This window comes from Octopus sinensis, linkage group LG24, assembly GCF_006345805.1.
Source record: "Octopus sinensis linkage group LG24, ASM634580v1, whole genome shotgun sequence".
In the NCBI taxonomy this organism is placed as follows: Eukaryota; Metazoa; Mollusca; class Cephalopoda; order Octopoda; family Octopodidae; genus Octopus; species Octopus sinensis.
In genome coordinates, this window is record NC_043020.1 from 13,672,155 (window position 1) to 13,689,654 (window position 17,500).

The 17,500-nt window shown below is 38.7% G+C and overlaps 1 protein-coding gene across 1 annotated transcript in view; it reads left to right on the forward strand.

Annotated features, from left to right (window-relative positions):
• Positions 1-17,500, forward strand: part of LOC115224086 (Golgi-associated PDZ and coiled-coil motif-containing protein-like) — a 402,254-nt gene that overhangs the window by 241,789 nt on the left and 142,965 nt on the right. The window contains exon 2 of the mRNA XM_036513087.1: positions 5,804-5,968. Coding sequence (XP_036368980.1) covers positions 5,819-5,968 — 150 coding nt within the window. The 5' untranslated portion in view covers positions 5,804-5,818. The remainder of the gene's footprint in view (positions 1-5,803; positions 5,969-17,500) is intronic.

Below are 17,500 nucleotides of genomic sequence, written 5' to 3' on the forward strand. Positions count from 1 at the left end.
ACTGAACCCGCAACCATGTGGTTGGTTAGCAAGCTACTTACCACACAGCCACTCCTGCGCCTATTAACAGTTTCCTGATTTTTCTAAATTCCTCAATTCCAGTTTATTATGGTGAAGCTATAATTTATGATCGGTTTGACTAGTGTGTTTATTCCTATTATCTTATTTTTAGCATTGACTGAGTAATGAAATTTCTGAGAATAAATATGTAGCAGGGAAAAGAAATTAATTTCACACACACACACACACACACACACATCTAAAACTATCTATGTAAACAAGTATTGATGTTGATGATGATGATGATGATGATGATGACAACGACCCTTCCTTTTGTTGGCACAATGCCTGAAATTTGGAGGGAGGGGGTAAGCGGATCATATCGATCCCAGTACTTGTACTTAATTTATCGACCACAAAAGGATGAAAGGCAAAGCTGACCTCAGTGGAATTTAAACTCAGAACGTAGCAACTGAAGGAATACCTATTTCTTTATTACCCACAAGGGGCTAAACACAGAGGAGACAAACAAGGACAGACATAGGTATTAAGTCGGTTACATCGACCCCAGTGCATAACTGGTACTTAATTTATCGACCCCGAAAGGATGAAAGGCAAAGTCGACCTCGGCGGAATTTGAACTCACAACGTAACGGCAGACGAAATACGGCTACGCATTTCACCCGGCGTGCTAACAGTTCTGCCAGCTCGCCGCCTTAACTGAAGGAATACCACTAAGCATTTCTCCTGATGTGCTAACAATTCTACCAGCTCACCATTCTTAAGAATGATTTCAAATTTTACCACAAGGGCAGCAATTTTCGTGGGGAGCTGGCAGAATCATTAAGCAAGCTGGACAAAATGCTAAATGGACTAAAGGTGATGCTCCAGCATGGTCGCAGTCAAATGGGAAGCACTCCGTCAGTTACGACGACGAGGGTTCCGGTTGATCCGATCAACGGAACAGCCTGCTCGTGGAATTAACGTGTAAGTGGCTGAGCACTCCACAGACACGTGTACCCTTAGCGTAGTTCTCGGGGATATTCAGCGTGACACAGAGAGTGACAAGGCTGGCCCTTTGAAATACAGGTACTACACAAACAGGAAGTAAGAGTGAGAGAAAGTTGTGGTGAAAGAGTACAGCAGGGATCACCACCATCCCCTGCCGGAGCCTCGTGGAGCTTTAGGTGTTTTCACTCAATAAACACTCACAACGCCCGGTCTGGGAATTGAAACCGCGATCCTATGACCGCGAGTCCGCTGCCCTAACCACTGGGCCATTGCGCCTCCTAGACATACACACATATGCCTACACACACACGTTTTTTTTTCTTTTTATCTCATTTCTTCTCTTCCTAGTCTCTCTCCAAGACTATTCCCGAGTATCTGAAGACGGACTGTGTCCAAAATGTTGGCAAAGCCACAGAAGGCTGAAACCGCGATCCTACGACCGCGAGTCTGCTGCCCTAACCACTGGGCCATTGCGCCTCCTAGACATACACACATATGCCTACACACACACGTTTTTTTTTTCTTTTTATCTCATTTCTTCTCTTCCTAGTCTCTCTCCAAGACTATTCCCGAGTATCTGAAGACGGACTGTGTCCAAAATGTTGGCAAAGCCACAGAAGGCTGAAACCGCGATCCTACGACCGCGAGTCCGCTGCCCTAACCACTGGGCCATTGCGCCTCCACTGACTGAAACAAGTAAAAGAGTAAAGAGAGAGAGAGAGTATATACGTGTGTTTACATATGCATGTCTTCATGTGTGCATATCAGTGTGTATGTCTTTGTTTTGTTTTTGTATATGTGTATGGATACTGCATAAATATATATAAATATATATATGTGTATAGGCAGACATAAATATACACACACACTCAGTCACTCACACACACACACACACACACACATGCCAACTCACACATAGTGTTGTGGTTTTAGTGTGAGTGTCTACAAAATTTCTTTTCTTCTGCACTGGTAAGGTGAGAATTTTATGAAGTTAATTAATGATGATAAGAAAGCCAACTCGTTATTACCTCATTAGCTTTGGTGTTGGCACCAGCATAAGTAATCTTGCAGATAGCAGCAGATCTTATGGCTGCACCAGTGGAGCTGCACAATTGCTGCAGATGAGATTCACACACATACACACACACACACAGGTAAATATATATCCATCCTCTTTAGCAAATAGGAGATTTTTCTCTGCCGTTGCACTCTGCTGCTCTCCTGTGGAAGGAGTGGATCAGGTACATTTTAATTAAAGACAGGATGGCCATGGTTGTAATACATTTGATATCATAGATCTGTTGGACTTCTTCTTCTTCTTCTTCTCTTCTTCTTCTTCTTCTTCTTCTTCTTCTTCTTCTTCTTTTTACAGCATTCACCCGGGGTGGGTTGAGCTGGCTTCATTCATTCTCAATGCTGCATCTCTCACAAATGCTGACCAGCCCTGGCGATTTGAGGCTAACGACCGCGTGATCTCCAACCACTCCCTATTCCAGCGGCAAACGCCGTAGACATGAGAACCTAGGTTGGGTTCAAGATCAGCCTTGACTGTCATCAGCCAGGTTTTTCGTTGTCCACCACATCGCTTTCGCCAACCCTGAAGGAGAGCTGGGGCAGTTGCTTCATAGATGAATTCTCCTGGTTGACGACAGAGGGCATGACCCAGCCAACACAGACGTCTCGTTAGGATGACTTGTCGGAGGGAGGTGATTCTGCACTGGTGTCGCACCGAATTGTTGGAGACAAAGTGATGCCACAACAATACTAAGTGAAAAGACAAAGACTAGATCTCAGGCCGAACAATCGAAATTGCTGAAAAAGCGAAACAAGCTCGATGCAACCAATCTGATACCTTCAGACAACTGTGCCATGAAGCTGCCCGGGATCTTTTCGGTTTGAACGGCAGAGTTTTTTTAAAATAATTTCGACGTAACTAAACACTTTTAAACTTCGTATACTGGTAGAATGTGTTTATAAAACATCTTTTTCTCTTGGCTTTATTGAGAAAATTCTATAGTTTGTAAGATATTTGTTTTTTATTTTCTTCAATTTCTGCAATTTCAACCAATCAATGACGTCTATTGAGGTGAAAACATTCTGTGCCGTATGAATATGTCCCTCGTTTAAGAAACAGATTGGGTTTATTTACATTTCTGAAGAAAAAAAGCTACCCTTCCCCCCACCCTTAACCCTAACCCTAACTCTAACACTAACCCTAAAACAGATTGAAATGCAATAGATCGATACTAGGGTCCTAATTATGGGTGTCAATTTCATATGACACTGCTAGAAAAAACTGCCGGTCAAACCGAAAAGATCCAGCTGCCTGTTCTGCCCACGCTGATCAAAATAAATTCTGGAGGACGGTGGCTGAAGATATGGAACGCGCTGCATCTGCTGGGACTTCCATAAACTCTCTGTTGAACTTGGACAAGCCTAGGGCTAACTAACAACAGCAATAACAACAACAGTAATATTGTATTCTTGTGTAGAGCTGGCAGAATCGTTAGCACACCAGGCAAAATGCTTAGCACTGATTCATCTTTATGTTCTGAGTTCAAATTCCACCAAGGTTGACTTTGCCTTTCATCCTCTCAAGATCGGTAAAATAAGCACCAGTGGAGCCCTGGGATCAATGTATTTGACACTTACCCACTCACCTGAAATTGCTGACCTTTTACCAAAATTTGAAACCCAGCATAATATTCTAGTGCCCTTCAAAGTGTTGTGTCCTCATTGTTCCTCTTCTACCACTACTGTGGTCCCTGCTTCTCAGCTGCTCTTGTGCTATCTTCATTCGGGCCCTTCCAGCTCATTTGCTTTATTTGGTATGACCCCTATCCCTAGGTGTTACCCTAAACCACTTCCCCAGTCCTTCCTTCTTAAATCAAACCAAAATACAACTGAATGGAAAGGAAAAGAAGGGACAATGAGATATAATGTTATAGTAACCAACATATCATATTTAATGTATGTACACTGTTGATAGGCCAGTAACTGTGGTATTTGTCCTAAGATGACATCTCTTGTTGACATACTGTGTTAAAACCACAATAAACATTCCAGCATCAGCCAGAGAATATTAGATATTACTCTTACTCTTTTACTCTTTTACTTGTTTCAGTCATTTGACTGCGGCCATGCTGGAGCACCACCTTTAGTCGAGCACATCGACCCCAGAACTTATTCTTTGTAAGCCTAGTACTTATTCTATCGGTCTCTTTTTGCCGAACCGCTAAGTTATGGGGGTGTAAACACACTAGCATCGGTTATCAAGTGATGTTGGGGGGACAAACACAGACACAAACACATACACACACATATATATATATATATATGATAGGCTTCTTTCAGTTTCCGTCTACCAAATCCACTCGCAAGGCTTTGGTCAGCCTGAGGCTATAGTAGCAGACACTTGCCCAAGGTGCTACGCAGTGGGGCTGAACCCGGAACCATGTGGTTGGCAAGCAAGCTACTTACCACACAGCCACTCCTGCGCCTATATATTTCACCTTTTTCAGTTCTTTTCATTAGCATATACATGCAGCCAGCCACATGATCAGACAAGAATTTGTTGCTTCTGATATAGAAAACATTGAATAGATCATTTGGCTACTGAGATATTGTCGACTGAATTGATCTCTGACTATTCTGTGGCACAACCCAATTTTTGTCCTTGATATTTCTTATTTGGTTACTCTTAGAAAGTATGAGAAAATACCTGATATTTCCTTGAAACTTTGCTTTTGTTAAGATATTTACTCAAACCCTAAAGAACACCTCTCAACACATGGCTATGATGCTCCCCCACTACTCCTGCTCTCTATGTAATACAATTTTTATCCTTGGGTAGCAAATGTTATTTCCTGTTTTTTTACCCCTAGAAAGTATGAAAAATGGCTAATATTTCCTTCAAATTTTGCTTTTGTTACATTTACTCAAACCCCAAAGAATCCCTCTCAACACATGGCTATGGTACCCCCCACCACCACCACTGCTCACTATGCAAAGAAATTTTTGTCCTTGGGGAGCAACTGTTATTTGCTGTTTGCTTACCCCCTAGAAAGTATGAAAAATTAGCTAATATTTCCTTCAGAATTTGCTTTTGTTACATTTATTCAAACCCCAAAAGAATCCCTCTCAACATAGAATCCCTCTATGATGCTCTCCCACTACTCCTGCTCATCATCAGAGATCCACATATTGTCAGCCACTAACAGATATGCTCTCAAGTGGTGTGAAGGTCAAGCAAATAGGTGATATTCTGCAGAATATTTGCTATAATGATATTTCTGCTTCAGCAACTCAGTGCTGAATCTGTCTGAAATGTAATGGAAAACAGGTCAGTTTCAAAATATTGATGTCCAGGTGACAAAAGCAAAGCCTGAAGGGAATAGTAGTCACTTCCTTTGATTTCTAGGTATAATTCTTATTTATTCACATTGTTTTGAATTAATCATACACCACCCTATTGCTTCTTGATAATAAAGTAACTTATTTTGAGATTGACATTGTAGGATAGGTGCGAGAGGCAAGATCTGGCCAGTTTGAACATAAAGCATATTTTGGCTGGATATAGCCAGTCTAAGCCCTAAAGGGTTAATTGTTGGTGTTTCAACTCCACCAGACTGACTATGGTGCCGTGCCAATCTATCAACAGGTTACATTCTTTATTTTAGCTATCGTAGTAAAAGACCATGCTGTAGCACTGCTATAAGACTCAGCACTGCCACCACTACAGCTTTTATCACGGTCTTAAATATTAATGCCATCGTTCTTTGTTTTCTTTCAGAACCAATTGGAAGAGATGCGCTCTGAAATCACCAAAGTCTCCGGTTCCAAGTCCAGTGTAGAGAAGGAGGTGCACAATTTATTGTTGCAGTTGCACTCTTCTCAGCTGGAATTACAAGCAAGCAAAGGTTTCAACGTTGATTCTGATGCTATCAAGAAGAAACTGGTAAGAATTCTTGTTATTTCCTTTCAATTTATGGCTGTGTGTGTGTGTGTGTGTGTGTGTGTACTTGTGTGCGTATGTGCTTTCTTTATAATTATCACAAGAATTTTAATGACAATGGGCAAAATTGATGATATTCTTTAACTGAAGGAATCAGTAACATTTGACATTGTTATTAAGTTCTAGACTGAAGCCTTGTCAATTAGACATTCCAGTCATGGCCATCCTGTCTTTTTCCTTTCTTTTTGCTTTTTTTTCAGATGTGTATCTAGAAGTTTCATTTTGTTAATAGAGGAGAGAGTGACTTAAGGGAAATTTAAGGGTAGATGTTTAACCAGAGGGTATTAAAGGCATTAAACTTTTGTTGTTTAGCCCATGGTCAACTCTGATCAAGCAGAATTATGATCAAAAGTTCTCCATTATGACCATCTCTTCTATTGTAGGCATAATGTATAGAATTACATTATCAAATGGGCCCTTGTGAGATGATAGACTGTGATTTAAGAGAGATTCAGCTGCTATTTCTTGTAGGGCCAGTAACTTTATAGACATTCCATTAGATTGTTGATTTTATTTTGAAATTCCATTCATTTTATCCAAGAAAATGCTTTCAAATAATTAAAGAAATTTTATAAAATTAAATATCAAAGGAATACTTTTTTGTTTTCGGCTTTATTGAACATACCCTGGTTTTATGGGACTTCCTGAGAATGACACCAATTCCAGTAAGGGCCTCACAATATCTTAATGGCCTTTCATGGTACTCTGACATTTATAACTTTTTTTTTTTTTTTTTTCGAAGACTATGCTTTCACTTCAAGATCATAAAATATTTCAAACTTTAACTTGTTTCTGATCCGCTACAAAATTCAAATGGGGAACTCACAGTAAACTATTGAATGTATATCTATGGCAATGATTACTGTTCTACCAGCCATCTGTCCCCTCTTTGACTCAGCTGCTGCACATATCTTGAAGGCCAAACCAACATTAAAGAACTGAACAGACATTGAAGACATCTGTCCCTTCTGTGTTTCAGGGGATTCAAGCAGTATGGGAAAATTATGAGTCATTGGGATACCTTAACAAGGTTGGATTAAAAGAGGGCAATTGTTATTGATATTATTTATCTTCACTTAAAAGTGGAAGTTGTGTTAGAACACAGGATACTGTGTTATTTACCATGAGAGAACCTCTCATATAGACTTACAATACATATAAGCACTCATGTATATATCACTACCAGTTACTAGCAGATCATGGGGTTTCTGCCTTCTTTGGCCCTGTCAATGGTAGATGCCCAAAAGCTAGAGATAGCAGCAATTCCTCTTCTAGCTATATACATAGAATTTCAGTGTTTAATCTGGAGTCAGTTGATTATCTCTCACTAGACACAGGAGTGGCTGTGTGGTAAGTAGCTTGCTTACCAATCACATGATTCCAGGTTCAGTCCCACTCTGTGGCACCTTGGGCAAGTGTCTTCTACTATAGCCTCAGGCCGACCAAAGCCTTGTGAGTGGATTTGGTAGACGGAAAGTGAAAGAAGCCCATCATATAGATGTATGTGTATATATATATATATGTGTATGTGTGTGTGTGTATATGTGTCTGTGTTTGTCTCCCCAACATCATTTGACAACCAATGCTGGTGTGTTTGTGTCCCCATAACTTAGCTGTTCGGCAAAAGAGATTGATAGAATAAATACTAGGCTTACAAAGAATAAATCCTGGGGTCGATTTGCTCGACTAAAGGCAGTGCTCCAGCATGGCTGCTGTCAAATGACTGAAACAAGTAAAAGAGTAAAAGAGAGTATTGATATAAAAACAAGTGCTTTTGTGCACCACAAGTCCATATGAAAGGTTCTCTCATGAGAACTATCACAATATTCTGTCTTCTAAAACATCCACTTTTAAGTGAGGATAAATTTTGGGTATAAATACTGCTTTTGTCACTATTAATTATTGTTATTGATATTGTTATGGCAGGTGGTTTACTCTGTAAGTATCATTGTTGCTATTGTTATTATTGTAGTCTAGGGAAGCCTTGGCCCTTGAGCAAGCTTACAATCAGAGACAATTCATTTGGGAACAAGCTCTCTTTACTCTTTTACTTGTTTCAGTCATTTGACTGCGGCCATGCTGGAGCACCGCCTTTAATCGAGCAACTCGACTCTGGGACTTATTCTTTGTAAGCCCAGTACTTATTCTATCGGTCTCTTTTGCCGAACCGCTAAGTGGCGGGGACATAAACACACCAGCATCGGTTGTCAAGCAATGCTAGGGGGACAAACACACACACACAAACACACACACATATACATATATACGATGGGCTTCTTTCAGTTTCCGTCTACCAAATCCACGCACAAGGCTTTGGTCGGCCCGAGGCTATAGTAGAAGACACATACCCAAGGTGCCACGCAGTGGGACTGAACCCGGAACCATGTGGTTGGGAAGCAAGCTACTTACCACACAGCCACTCCTGCGCCTATAATTAATTTCTTTCTTCAAACACTGTATATCTAAGAAAGCACCATTTTTATACATCCCTTCTTTTTAAGACAATAAGAGGTTTTGGCTGCTATTTTTGCAGGTCGAGTCACTATATAATTGATCTGTGTGGGTGGGACACCTTGATGAAGAATTTAGCACATCTCAAAATACTAGAAATGGTAAACTCAGTTCTGTCTGCAATATTTTTTTTTTATTTTACAGTATAGGCGCAGGAGTGGCTGTGTGGTAAGTAGCTTGCTAACCAACCACATGGTTCCGGGTTCAGTCCCACTGCGTGGCATCTTGGGCAAGTGTCTTCTGCTATAGCCCCAGGCCGACCAATGCTTTGTGAGTGGATTTGGTAGACAGAAACTGAAAGAAGCCTGTCGGGGCACGTAAAAAGCACCCACTACACTTACGGAGTGGTTGGCGTTAGGAAGGGCATCCAGCTGTAGAAACATTGCCAGATAAGACTGGAGCCTGGTGCAGCCTTCTGGCTTCCCAGATCCCCAGTCGAACCGTCCAACCCATGCTAGCATGGAGAACGGACGTTAAACGATGATGATGATGATGATGATGTGTGTGTTTGTCTGTGTTTGTCTGTGTTTGTCCCCCTACCATTGCTTGACAACCGATGCTGGTGTGTTTATGTCCCCGTTACTTAGCGGTTCGGCAAAAGACCGATAGAATAAGTACTGGGCTTACAAATGACTGAAACAAGTAAAAGAGTAAAAAGAGTATTTGTGTCTGAAACTCATGTGCTAATTCCTATAACAAAATCTTGCTCACCGTTTCCAATATCTGCATCAAAAATACATTTATTTTCTGTTCATTCCATCATTCATAGTGTTTCGTATACAAATAGCAAAAAAAAACAAAAAAAAACCCTCTCAGTGACCAGATTTATTTATATGAGATAAAATTTATCTAATTTTTATTTTACGTAATCTTGTATGTAAATAACATTTCGCTTTCCGTCTTTTTGTTCCAAAATTAATGGTCAGTAAAATAAATGACTTAAGTAATTCCTGTTAGTCGTTCACCAGTTCTGCCAAACTTTCTCTAGTAAAACTACTAGGCGCAGGAGTGGCCGTGTGGTAAGTAGCTTGTTTACCAACCACATGGTTCCGGGTTCAGTCCCACTGCGTGGCATCTTGGGCAAGTGTCTTCTGCTATAGCCTCAGGCTGACCAATACCTTGTGAGTGGATTTGGTAGATGGAAACTGAAAGAAGCCCGTCGTATATATGTATATATATATATATATATATATGTATGTGTGTGTATGTGTTTGTGTGTCTGTGTTTGTCCCCCTTGCATTGCTTGACAACCAATGCTGGTGTGTTTACGTCCCCGTCACTTAGCGGTTCGGCAAAAGAGACTGATAGAATAAGTACTGGGCTTACAAAGAATAAGTCCCGGGGTCGATTTGCTCGACTAAAGGCGGTGCTCCAGCATGGCCGCAGTCAAATGACTGAAACAAGTAAAAGAGTGAAAGAGTACTGATTAGGAAGAACTGGTTGCCAACTGAGGCAAAATAACATTCAGTTATTTACAGAAGGAAAATGAATTGGATCAATGAATTTGGTTGAAATGGTATCCTAAAATAAGAAGAACAGAACAGAATAAAAGGAAAAAGAGGAATTTCAAATGAACCTTTTAATGTAAAATGGTGTGTAACATTAAGTGTTTGAGTAAATATTTTGACAAATATAAATTCTCTTTAAACATAAAAGAATTGTGTCGCCATTATGAAATTCTATGGAATTATCATGTTTTCTACAAGATTTAGCAAACAGACTATTACACAAATGGCAGAACTCTCACAGAGAATGGTTTAAACTTTCTCAAGAAAAAATACTGGTAAAATTTTAGAAAATGATTTCAGACATTGCTTTATTATTATTATTATTATTATTATTATTACTACTACTACTACTACAATTATTATTATTATTACTACTATTGTTATTATTATTATCATCATCATCATCATCATCATCATCATCATCATTATTATAGTGAGCTGGGAGAATCGTTAGCACGCTGGGCAAGGTGCTTAGCTGCATTTCGGTCATCTCTACATTTTGAGTTCAAATTCCACGGAGGTCGACTTTACCTTTCATCTTTTTGGGGTCAATGAAATGAGTTCCAGTTAACCACTGGGGTCAATGTAGTTGATTTGCCTCCTCCCCCCAAATTTCAGGCCTTGTGCCTTTAGTAGAAAGGATTATTATTATTATTATTATTATTATTATTAGGGGGCGAGCTGGCAGAAACGTTAGCATGCCGGGCGAAATGCTCAGCAGTATTTCATCTGTCGCTACGTTCTGAGTTCAAATTCCGCCGAGGTCGACTTTGCTTTTCATCTTTCAGGGTCGATAAATTAAGTACCAGTTACGCACTGGGGTCGATGTAGTTGACTTAATCCCTTCGTCTGTCTTTGTTTGTCCCCTCTATGTTTAGCCCCTTGTGGGTAGTAAAGAAATATATTATTATTATTATTATTATTATTAGGGGCATCCCTAGTGGTTAGGGTGTTGCAATCGCTAGATGGTGATTTCAATTCCTAGGCCGGGTGGTGCATTGTGTTCTTGAGCAAAACACGTCCTCTCACGTTACTGTGCGATCACTTCAACACCTGATGCATGGTTCATTGTGCACCTGTACAGATGTTGATTTGATGGAGAGATTGAGCTAATGTGCATCATGAGCATTTGATCACTATGAACAAATCATTTGTGCATGTCATTTAGCAAAAGGTGAACACTCATATGTCAACTTCAATGGGTGAGTCCATCATTATTATTATTATTGAGTGAGAGAGTAATGCATTATCTTTATTGTTATTGTTATTATTATTATTATTATTATTATTATTATTATTATTATAAGGCGGCGAGCTGGCAGAACCGTTAGCACACCAGGCGAAATGCGTAGCCGTATTTCGTCTGCTGTTACGTTCTGAGTTCAAATTTCACCGAGCTCGACTTAGCCTTTCATCCTTTCGGGGTCGATAAATTAAGTACCAGTTACGCACTGGGGTCAATGAAATTGACTTAGTCCATTTGTCTGTCCTTGTTTGTCCCCTCTGTGTTTAGCCCCTTGTGGGTAATAAAGAAACAAAAAAAATTATTATTATTATTATTCATGCGTGTCAGCCCTTGTGGCCAATAAAAAAGAATTAATTATTATTATTATTATTAATATGGTGGTGGTAGTGAGCTGGCAGAACCATTAGCATGCTGGGCAAAATGCTTAGCAGCATTTTGTCCATCTCTATGTTCCGAGTTCAAATTCCGCCGAGGTTGACTTTGCCTTTCATCCTTTCAGGGTCAATAAATTAAGTACCAATGAAACACTGGAGTTGATGTAATTGAATATTTCCCCACCCACACCACCCCAAAAAATTTCAGGCCTTGTACCTGAAAATTATTTTATCAGGGTGGTAAGCTGGCAGAATTGTTAACACACCGGGTAAAAATGCTCAGTGGCATTTCATCCATCCCTATGATCAGGTCAGAGTTCAAATTCTGCCGAGACCGATTTTGGCTTTCATCCTTTCAGAATCAATAAAATAAAGACGAAATATATATATGCGATAACACTTCCAATCAGTTAAGATCAGAATCCACGAGAGCCTCTACCTGGTACTGCATCAGGGCTATTATTCTTAGGGCAACAGGCTGGTAGAAACATTGGCATCTCAGGCAAAATGCCTTGTGGTATTTCATTCATCTTTATATTCTGATTTCAAATTCATCTAATCTTTGTTGTAAAGCGGTTGCTTATAAGGAGACCACCCAGCTTGAAAACCAAAATATCACACTACCTACATGACAACGTGGGTTGGCAGGAGGCTGGGAGTTCAATTTCAAACCACTTAACACTTTCGTTACTGTATTTATTTTGAGATGCTCTGTGTTTCTTTCAATTACTTAACAGAGAATTTAGTAAAATAAATTAGTTATCATTAAGCTAGTGTTATAAACATAAATTGTGACTAAGGTTTGGTGGAAGATTTTAATTCAAAACTTATGAAAACAAGACATTTGTACTCAACCAGAGCCAGTTTCAGCCGGGTTGGTAACGAAAGGGTTAAATGTTCCTCTAAGTGGTCTTTCAACCTGCTAGAAACAGCAGCCAAACTTTCCTCAAATCACACTTCTCTATCATGAGGGTCATGTAGAGATTGCTGTTATCACATACACTGTGTATGGGGCATTTTAAACTTGACAGAACTCCACCTTATACCAGTCTGAACATGGCTATGTTCTTCCAGAGAGGAGGGGAGACGGATGGAAAAGATGAATTGATCTCCTGTATTTAACTGGTACTTTATTAAGTTGGCCTCAGTGAGATTTGAACTCAGTACACAGAGACCCACAACTAATACTGCCAACCATTCTATGCAATGTTCTTATGACTCAGATAAAATTTCTGCTGCCCTAATTTCCCAGTTATCAGACCCTCGTTCCTTTGTGAGAGATGTGTGACCCCTAATATTTATTGTGTCCCTAACTTTCATCTTAGTCTTTCTTGGACAATAAATTGAATTTAATCAGACCAAACTTTCAATCTGTGATTTATTGCTGCCAAAACTAACCATTGTTGCTTGCTTGATAGCTTTTCCTGATTTAGGATTATCAGTGATTTCAATGTCCATTCACAGACTTCCAACACCACTGTTATCACCATCACCATTGCTCCCACCGCCACCATCACAACTACTACCATCTCCACCACTACCATCATCACCAACACCAGCCACAATCACCACCACTGCCAACACCACCACCTTCATCACTACCATCACCACTCCAGCTATTTGACCTTTTCCTTCACTTGAAGATTTCATCTTTTCTGCCTTTTGCTGTTCTTTAAAAACATCACTTTTTTCCAAAAACCAAAATCTTTAATTAAGCTGCAGCGTTATCTTAATGTTTCTCAGTCTCTGACTTTGCTAAGGTCTCAAGAGTTGAATGTCACAATCTTTGCTCCGGATCACCCAAGAGGTGAAACTATACTCATTCAGTAAACTTCCTTTATTTCTGTCTTTGATTCTGTTGCCACATTTACCAGTTCTTAGCAGCTTTGGCTTTTGTTTCCATATAAACACAACTTTATTGCTTAGAAAGCCTAGCTATAAAAACACACCAACATCATAACACTAACATATTTTTGCTGGGTTTTTTTTTTATAGATTCTTCCCAGCCTCACACGTACACCATTATCTTCAAACTTTGAAGATTTTTATGGAGAATTCATAGATTTTTCAAATCCCTTTCTTTTTATTTCTTTTTTTTTCTCACCATTTTATTTTCTAAAAAAACAAATTAAATCAAATATTTTTATTTTTTGTGTGTGCGTAAAATATATTTGCAAAGAAATAACGTACCTATTACTTTTGACAATAGTGGCAACTGGTGGTGGTAGTAGTAGTGGTGGTGGTGGTGGTGGTGGTGGTGGTGGTGACGGTGGTGGTGACGGTGGTGGTGGTGGCGGTGGCGGTGGTGGTGGCGGTGGCAGCGTTGTTGTTGTTGTTGTTGCAATTAATGTTTAGCTCAGTCCTAACCACATAGACCTGTAATCAAAGACCTTCCTGCCATGACCATCCTGTCTTTTCTTGCACAGCACGCTCAGAATAACACCATTCATTATGTCCTAGTTTTAAGATGGTACAGTGTAATTTGAGAGAGTTTTGGCTGCTATTTTTTGCGAGCTCACTGGCGGCATGCAGGTTGGCTATTGTTGTCATCCGTGAATGTGTGCATGTGTATAGTTAGTGTATTTGTGTATGCGTGTATTTGTGTGTGTGTTTGTTTGTGTGTGTGGTGTGTGTGTGTGTGTAAGTTGATTATTCTGTTTAATCTAATATTTTCCTAAATCTTTTCCCTGATTGTTGTTTCAAAACATAGGGAGGTGTTAATGGTGTACAAATCCAATCTTCCTACTCTGCTTATGTATCACCACTGTAGCATTTACTCTTGAATAATTTATTTACTAGGGTAGATAGATAGAGTGAGATATGATAGATCGTTAGCCACTACACACATTTTTTCTCTCCTTGTTTTTTCTGTGTCCCTTTCTGTAGAAGAGCGTAGGCTCAAAACGTAAAAGACTTTTTCTATTCCTGAGCGTTATACTAATACATCTGTTTGTTTTGTACACCACCTGTCTTCGTCTTTTGTTTTTTTCATAAACTCTCCCCATATATATATATATATATATATATATATACACAGTTGCAGCCAAAATGTTCAGAACGGCATTGTTTTTGCCAGAAAAGTAGGTATAAGTTTTTATCAAAGTTGTTTTATATTCTATAATTTTCACAGACAATAAATATGCTATTAATTGTTATTGTCTGAGATTTTGGTGTAATTTGAGAGGATAATAAAAAAGTTATGGATGATTTAATGATTCACTGCAAAACCCGTGGCGGCCAAAATGATCAGAATGGTTGCTTTTACTCCGTCTTTTAGTATATTTAACTGGCGAACTCTAATGTTTTGAATTTGTTTACGTGATGGTTCGTTTACTAAACATTAGTAAGAATATCTGCAGTGTACTTTGTTAATATAATGCCACTTACTCCGTTACCAATTCATCAGCCGGTTATTAAGCTTCGAAAGAAGGATAATTTAAGTATTGGGTCTATTGCAAAGATTGTTAACAAGTCAAAAAGTGTTGTTCACGGTATTCTTAAGGTCTTTGATGATTGTGGTTCATGTGAAGCAAGAAAGTCTACAGGTAGGCCAAGAAAAACGACCAAGAGAGAAGATTGTGCTATGGTAAAGTTGGTTAAAAAGGACAGACTTAAAACTGCTGCTGCTGTTTCTCGGGAAATGAGCATTGTACTGAAGAAAACTTTAACTCGAAAAACTGTGTCTCGTCCTTTAGTTGAACATGACCTACAAGCTAGAGCACCTGCAGTGAAGCCACTGATCAACTCCAAGAATAAAAAGTGTCGTCTTACCTTTGCAACCGAACATGTGTTGTGGTCTCAAGAAAAATGGCAAACAGTGCATTTCAGTGATGAATCTAAGTTTATGTTATTTGGTTCAGATGGGAAAAGGTACGTTCGTTGAAAAGTAGGTGAAAAATTGTCGCCTAAATGCCTTAAGACTAGTGTTAAATTCGGTGGAGGAAGTGTCATGGTTTGTGGAATGATATCTGGAGATGGTGTGGGGTCTTTGGTGCGATTACATGGAAAGGTAAATGCAGGAGTTTATAAACAACTTGTAAAAGATCATGTCTTGCCTGTGCTGAGAAATTCAACTAAGTGACCACCTATATTCATGCAGGACAATGCCTCATGTCACAAGGCTAAGGTGGTCATGAACTTCCTCAAGGCTGAAAAGGTTATTATTATGGATTGGCCTGCTCAAAGCCCAGATCTCAATCCTATTGAAAATGTGTGGAATATTCTAGGAGAACGTTCGAAAGCCAGAAATCCTAAAACAACCGAGCAATTATGGAATGCCCTTCAGGAAGAATGGAATAGGATCACCAAGCAAGAAATTGAAAATTTAATTTCCTCATGCAGTCGAAGATGTCAAAGTGTGATTGAAGCTAAAGGGCTTCACACTAAATATTAAATAATTCCAGTATTCTCTGTCATTTTTGATTATTTTAACAATTTTTTAAACCGTTCTGATCATTTTGGCCGCCATGGGTTTTGCAGTAAATCACTAAATCATCCATAACTTTTGTATTATCCTCTCAAATTACACCAAAATCTCAGACAATAACAATTAATATCGTATTTATTGTCTGTGAAAATTATAGAACATAAAAACAACTTTGATAAAAACTTATACCTGCTTTTCTGGCGAAAACAATGCCGTTCTGAACATTTTGGCCGCAACTGTATATATATACATATAATATATAATATATATATATATATATATATATATATTATTTAACAAAAGAGGGGGTGTATTTCCACGCAAGTAAAAGTATAGGAAAATTTGTTGAAAATGCTCCTGAATTTGAAAAATTGTTTTTAAATAAATTCATTTACAGTTTTGACAATATTTTTTGTTTATCAATGGTAAAAATTTTATATAGCGAGGTAGGAAAATGTTTAAAAGGTTCAATTTTTACAAGATTCAATATTACCAAATATGATTTAAACGTTCACAACTGTCAATAATATGAAAAATGTGGATCATCTTGTTTAAATGCTGTGTTTAAATGCTTGTTTAAATATATATATATGTATATGTAATATATATGTATTATATACATATATATATATATACAAGCAATAATATATCTCAGAGCGAGTTATAAACAGTAGCTACAACACATCGTGACGTATATTTGCCATTTAAATATGGCTAACCCCTAAGGGTGGATGCTACTGTAGTTTCTAGTTTGTCCTCCTGGGGCTACAAACTACAGTAGCATCCACCCTTAGGGGTTAGCCATATTAAAATGGCAAATATACGTCACTATATATATATATATGTATATATCAAATATATATATGTATATAGTATATAATTTAATTATTGCAGGTTTACTATTATAATACAGATACAGATGTACATAGATTTATGTAGTTTAATTTTAAAGTTAATGTTTAATCCTGCTTATATTTAGATTGAATACTGTTGTACATAGGCTAAATGTGTTCGGAAGTAGTGGTTTTCTTCAAGGAGTGAGGTTAGTTTCCCTCTAACTATCCATTCCATGACTTTGCTGATGTGTGAAGTCAGAGAGATAGGCCTATAGTTTTTGGTATCTGCTCTGCTTTCCCCTTTATGGATTGGGCATATTATTCCCTTCTTCACTCTGCTTGGCAGCCTGCAATTTGCAAGAAAGCTCCTGAAGAGAATCTATAGTGGTTTCACCAGGGCACAATTTGAGGAGCATTGCTGGGAAAATATCAGGACCAGCAGTTGAGATTGCATCCACCTCATTTATGGCTAGTAGTATATCTTCTTCACTAATGTCGATGTAATCCATCATAACCAGCCATTCTGGTTATAGGTAAGGCAGCAAAGAAATCCACTGGTTCATTCACTTGTCTG